Raw genomic sequence first — 6000 nt, 5'->3', positions numbered from 1 at the left:
GATCCCCTGGAGAAAGGAATGGCAACCGACCCCAGTCTTCTTGCCTGGAGAATTACATGGACAGAGGAGCCTGGCAGGCTAAAGTCCATAGAGGTGCAAAGAGTTGAACATGACTGAGTGACTAACACTACTACACTACTTGTCTCAGTTGAAGAGAGATTAAGTGTAGAGTGCAAGGTTGGGTTGAAGCATCCATCACCCATGTCTGACAGATGGGTGGGAAACTCAGTGCCAGGTACGCTGGAGGGGCTCAGTTGATATGGGCTCTTTTTCTTATTTTAAACACTTGCACACATAATTTATTGATATGGACTCATCTTAGCGATTCTGCTGAAGCTCCAGCTACTACTTGATGGTTTCATTTTGCAACTTGTACAAGCAGAGCAGGACTTATCACTGAAGCTGGGAGTGTCTGGCACTAGGTGTTTAGAAAAATAATTTCATTTCTTATATTTTGGGGGATAGGAACAAAAGGGGAATAGTGTATTTCTTTGTGCCCTGAGAATCATATGCTTTCTTTTGGCTTTGACATGGTCATAAAATGTTTTCCTTAAAGGAAGAATTTATAGAAAAGCCATGTTCATGTTGAATGATTTTAGGATTGATTTGTTTTTTATACATTTCTTTCTAATTGCGTTTTTGTTTTTACATTGCAAAAGAAGTAGATTCTGGCTATAAAGTCCAAACTGTCACTGGGGACAATGAAATTCACCAAGTCATTTGTTGTGACAAAATAGCTTATCAGTCATAGTTAAAGCAATCCAGGAGTTTGTAAAGATATTTTGACTTGTTCTTGTGAAAGATTTACTTCTTAAAACAAGTCCAGAATACTTAAGATACTCAGATAGCAAATGTACTCTTACATATAAAAAGTCAAAAACATTTAGGAGATCATGTATTTAGGAGTCCATGTATGGACTCAATAAAACACTTGAAAATATTTTGTCTTATAGTCACACATTTTATTACAAATTTATTTTGTATAGAAAAGCAAGTTTGAAATCTATTTACAAGAACTATATACATTTACATATATTATATACAGTTAATGAATGGGCAGAGAAACATAATATATATGAAAGAATATGCCACTGTACATGGTTTATTATCTGGTTCTGAGTGTTACTGAATCTTTATTGTAGTAATAAATACAGTTCTATATTTACACATCTTATAAAACATCTCATAAATGTATTTTTTTCAATTCCAAGTTAAAACATCTGATCAAAATAAACACGCTTATATAAAAATAAATCTACCTAATAGTCTTTTGGTTTGGATTTACTGAAGCTAATGTAGTATAACAGAAATTATGAATTAATCATTTGACCTTTAGTATTTAATAATTTTGCCTCATAATACCTAACACATATTAAACATGGAATAAGCAGAGAAGTCATGTTTTTGACATCAAGTGGATTGACCCAAAGACAACATAGCTAAAACCAAGTCAAATAAACAGGAAAATATGTTACCAAGTTTCTGGTGAGCCAAAACTGGTTTCAGACACTGTTGCCAAAGCTACTAGAGATACGTGTGAGAAGCTATGTTGGTGGATTTAATGTTGTGTCTGCATTTGATTATTACCTTATGATACACATCAGTGTGAATCAAGTGATAAAACCTCCTGTGAAAAATGTGCATTCAACCAAGGTAAAAACAAATCCCAGGTTGCTTTCCATCTTTTCTAAATATATCCATTGCCGGCCATGGACCTTTCTTCTCATCTCTGGGCACCAAGGAGTTAAAATGAATTAGAGAAAACAAACCTTGTCTGTACCTGATTGCTTTCATGGTAACTGAAGAATTTAAGTTCATTTTCCTTTCAAAATATTTGTAAGCAATTTTATTCCACTGAGGGTAGAATCATCTAGTGCTGATTCATAAAATCTAGCATCTCTAAAACTGATGTGAACATGAATGAATGAGTAGTACCTCATGTTATCCATTCACAGGGGGATTGGTGACCTGGAAGGATCCTTTCTGGGAAAAGTGAAGCAGTACAAACATCTCCACACAGTCATTAAGATGAAATCCTATTGGTCACAACCATTACCTAGTAATGTAAGCTATTTAAAATTCTTATTCTCCTGATATCTCCAAGCATATTTTAAGGGATTTTCTGGTTTAAAACCTCTTTTGTAAATGAGTTGAAAAAGAATTCAATTGAAATCATGGAGAATTTTTTGGATATTTCAATCTGCTTTTTAAATATATACGTATTTTAGGCTTACCAGAAAAGTAGGACTATCTACCATAGCTGAACAAATTATATAAGCAGCATTTATACTCATTTTTGACTCTCTAGTATCAACAATTATCAGCTTTTTGACACAGAGACTTTCTTAAAAAATCGAATTTCAACTCAGTTCTTTTTAGTTCCTGCTCTGATGTACTCAACCTCATATTTTTGGGTTTTCAATTTTTGACAGCTTTTTCTCTAATATTAATTAGAGACACGGGACAAATGCCACAGATGAAAGATGACAGCTTTTGGTCATCGGATAAGCTGGTGCTGACCCGGAACCGGAAGGCAGATCGTAGGCTATGCTGGCACTGGTGAAGGTCACCAAGGCTTGGGTTGAGTCACAGGACTGTTTCTCCACATCGTCAGAGTTAATAGACATCAGGCTTGTGTGTTTCGATCTTGTCCAAAAGTGGGTTTGCTTTCCCAGGCTCCCCAGATCCTCCTTAAAATGGGGATTGAAGAGGATGTAGAGAAGGGGATTGAGGCAGGCAGGAAGGGGGACGATCACCAGGAGGATAAACTTAATGACTTCCGGGCTGATGAAGGTGAGGTTCAGTAAAGAGGAGAAGGACAAGAAAGCCATGGGACAGTGCAGGATGCAGTTGGTGAAGAGCAGCAGGGCCACGTGTTTCACCATGGAGCAGTCCCACATGCTCTCCAGGTCTCCCTTTTCCAAGTGACAGTAGAGCCTGGTGTAGGCGACGGTCATCACGAGGAAGCAAAGCGAATTCAGCAAGACGAGGGCCACCATGTAGCCCGTGGCACGCGGCTCCCCGAAGGGCAGCGGCAGGCAGAGCGGGGAGGCGCTGTACTCGCTGCCCCCCAGCAGGGGCACGGCGGCCACGGTCCCCGCCAGCAGCGCGCAGAGCGCTAGGGTCGCTCTCAGGCTGGGGAAGGGAGTTGGCGTTTCGAATTTTGCTGAGCATTTCACCGACCACCCACGCTCCAGGGCTGCCAGGGTGAGCAGGAAAACTGAAGATTCCGAAGCAAAAATGGACAAAAAGCCGACGACCCGGCAGCCGACCGCCTGCTCCCACCAGGCACCGTGTTGCGCAAAGCTGCCGAAAGTGAAGGCGTCCACGCCCGCCAGCACTGCACTGGACACCCCCATGAGCATGTTGACCGCGGCTATTAACCCGATTAACAGTTTTATGGAGGATATGTACACTGCGGCTCTGAACACTGTGGAGGTCACCAAGGCGTTACACGTCAGTGCCAAAACCGCTATGGTCCACACTCCAATTCGGATCAGCCAGCTACCGAACAGGTATTCACAAAGTTTGAAAGGGCCTAGAAGTCCAAAGAAGAGACAAATGGGTGTCAAATGAGGGTTCACGACTTTTGCCACACTCCCCTTTTGGTTTCTCTTATCGGGACACCAAGGGATACAGGCCAGTAACAGCCCTGGGAAAAGACTGTTCTCTTGTGACACACTCCACTTTATTAAGTGGAAAAAAAAAAAGTGTTAGTGGCTGAGTTGAGTCTGACCCCATGGACTATAGCCGACCAGGCTCCTCTGTCTGGGGAATTCTTCAGGCAAGAATACTGGCGTGGGTAGCCATTCCCTTCCAGGGGATCTTCCTGACCCAGGGATCAAAACAGGGTCTCCTGCATTGCAGGCAGATTCTTTGCCTTCTGAGCCACCAGGGAATCCCCTTCACTGAATCACTGTTTAATGTAAAGATGAGTATACCAGGTGCCCCGGTTTTCAACCTATACCCAGAGAAATGGAGCCAGAGAGTTTTTACATTACTGGATTCTGGCTCCCCAAATATAGCGGTGTGGGGGCTAGGTAACAAACCAGATCTCCTGGACTTTTTATTATTAATATGTCTTTCCAGAATGTTTGAAAAATGTTCTGTAAATAGGGAAGCAGAATCCTAGGGATACACTCTGTGATTTCAGAAGAGGAAGTGTGAGTCATATGCATTTCATGAGAATGTCATCTTAGGTTTAGACTGACATTTGCTGTTTAGGAGCAAGGAACCATCAAACTGTTGAAAGTAAAATATCAACCCTCCTCTGCTGTCTTCCTCCTCCCCACCACTGGATTATCCTATTTCAGAGAAAGGGACTAACAATGAAGTAATTAACATACATAGATATTTTTACTTATCTCTAAAACTATTATTATTTGCTTTAACCAGATAGGTTCTCTTTAGAGGGAACCTAAGAAATCACTCTCAAAAATCAGTGATTACATGAAGCAAGACTGTTGCATACCAGTTCAGGCTAAAGAGCTAATATTATCTTAAAAATTACATATACCTCTAACTACATGATTTGTTCTCTAATTTCCATTAATCTGAATCAAAAGTCTCCTATAAAATTCCTATTTATGACTGGAGACCAACTCCAGGGAATGAATATTTGTATTTTAAATGTCTGCATGAGATGGGATACTGATGAGCTGCTAAGATGGCACAGATTTTGCCTTGAGGTGTAGCTGAATGTCACTGACAGCTTCAGCGTTAAGGGTGGGTACTGCTCCTGAGGCTGCTGGGACGCCTTTCTCACCTGGGGAAGGTGAGCACCGCACTGGATGAAGGGCTCTCAGGTCTTCCTCAAAGTCAAGTAGGAAATCTTCAAGATCACGCTCATCTGCAGGAATGAGAAATTCTGGAATGATTAGTTCTCTCTTTAGAGGGACCAACTCCCAGGGAGGAGAGGCCTGGATTGCTCTGGAGAAATGAAGTGTCACAGAGGAAACTGAAGGGCAAACATCCCACTTCTCCCTGGGCTTTCTCTCAAGTCTATGATGTAGTTGCTTTGGGATGTTCCACTCAAGCTGCTCTTTGACAACTATCCCAGCAGAACTGGGGATGAGAGATGGTAACCAACCCCGGGTTCCTTGTCATAATGTTGGCGCTCTCTCATTCTGTTCTTGTTCCCTGAAGCTCACTACGGCCCCAAGTCGCTCCGACCTAAATTAGAGCGCGTGGGTCTCTCCATTCAGTGGAAGAACCGCTTTATCCAGTGTTCTAACGCTTAGATGGCTACAGTGCAGCTGTGCTGGACTGTGCTCTCTGAACACAAGAGGGAGAATTAGTAAGTTTCCATCTTTTGGGGGTATTCTGCTAAACAGAGGACAAATCACATAACTGCTCAGTGCTTGGGTTAGCTACCCGTGAAACAGGAGTTTTTTTAAAAATCTAACACGCTTTCCCCAAAACACTGATTTAATTGGTCTGGTGTGGGGTTCGGGCAGGAGTTTTTAAAAAAACTTTTGTGTGATTTCAGCAGACAGCCCAGGATTGGGAATCACAGTCTCTGAAAATAAACTCCATGAAGAACCTCCTCTCTCTTGTTCACTATGTGTCTCTAGGACCTAGGACAGTGCTTGGCACATTTCAGACATTCGAATTGGTTTTTTTTTTTTTTTTTTGAGGGGGAGGAGGGGTTGGTGAATAAATAAACCAGAAATTAGGGTGAACGAGGCAGGAAAAGCAAAAAGGAAAGCAACAAAGAACAAGAGCAAGACACACGCTATAGCCTGAAACAAAAAAGCCAAGGGCTAGAATACTTGCTCCTTAATCGGATATGTGTGCTGGAAGCCAAGTCAACGAAATGTGCAGACAGAACAAAGCATACTTGCTTGGGAATCAACAAATCATTAACACCCAGAGGAAGAAAAGCCAGTCCGTTTGGACTCTGTGCAAACTTGCAAGGTTGGCAAGAAAAGGAAAGCACCCGCTTGTTACCACAGGTGTGGTTTGAGGTGCATTGTTGTCTATTTAAGTCAGGTCTTACTT

The 6000-nt window shown here is 41.8% G+C and overlaps 1 protein-coding gene across 2 annotated transcripts in view; it reads right to left on the bottom strand.

Annotated features, from left to right (window-relative positions):
- Positions 1-940: 940 nt before the first annotated feature.
- LGR5 (leucine rich repeat containing G protein-coupled receptor 5) overlaps positions 941-6000 on the bottom strand; it is a 133055-nt gene continuing 127995 nt past the window's right edge. For both annotated transcript variants that reach the window (XM_069584006.1, XM_069584007.1), the window contains 2 exons: positions 4766-4849; positions 941-3538 (listed from right to left, as the gene is read on the bottom strand). In XM_069584006.1, coding sequence (XP_069440107.1) covers positions 2451-3538; positions 4766-4849 — 1172 coding nt within the window. In that variant the 3' untranslated portion in view covers positions 941-2450. The remainder of the gene's footprint in view (positions 3539-4765; positions 4850-6000) is intronic.

The sequence above is a fragment of the Ovis canadensis genome, chromosome 3 (genome assembly GCF_042477335.2).
Source record: "Ovis canadensis isolate MfBH-ARS-UI-01 breed Bighorn chromosome 3, ARS-UI_OviCan_v2, whole genome shotgun sequence".
Classification (NCBI taxonomy): Eukaryota; Metazoa; Chordata; class Mammalia; order Artiodactyla; family Bovidae; genus Ovis; species Ovis canadensis.
Note: the sequence above shows the minus strand (reverse complement) of the source record. Positions and strands in the feature narration are given on the sequence as shown.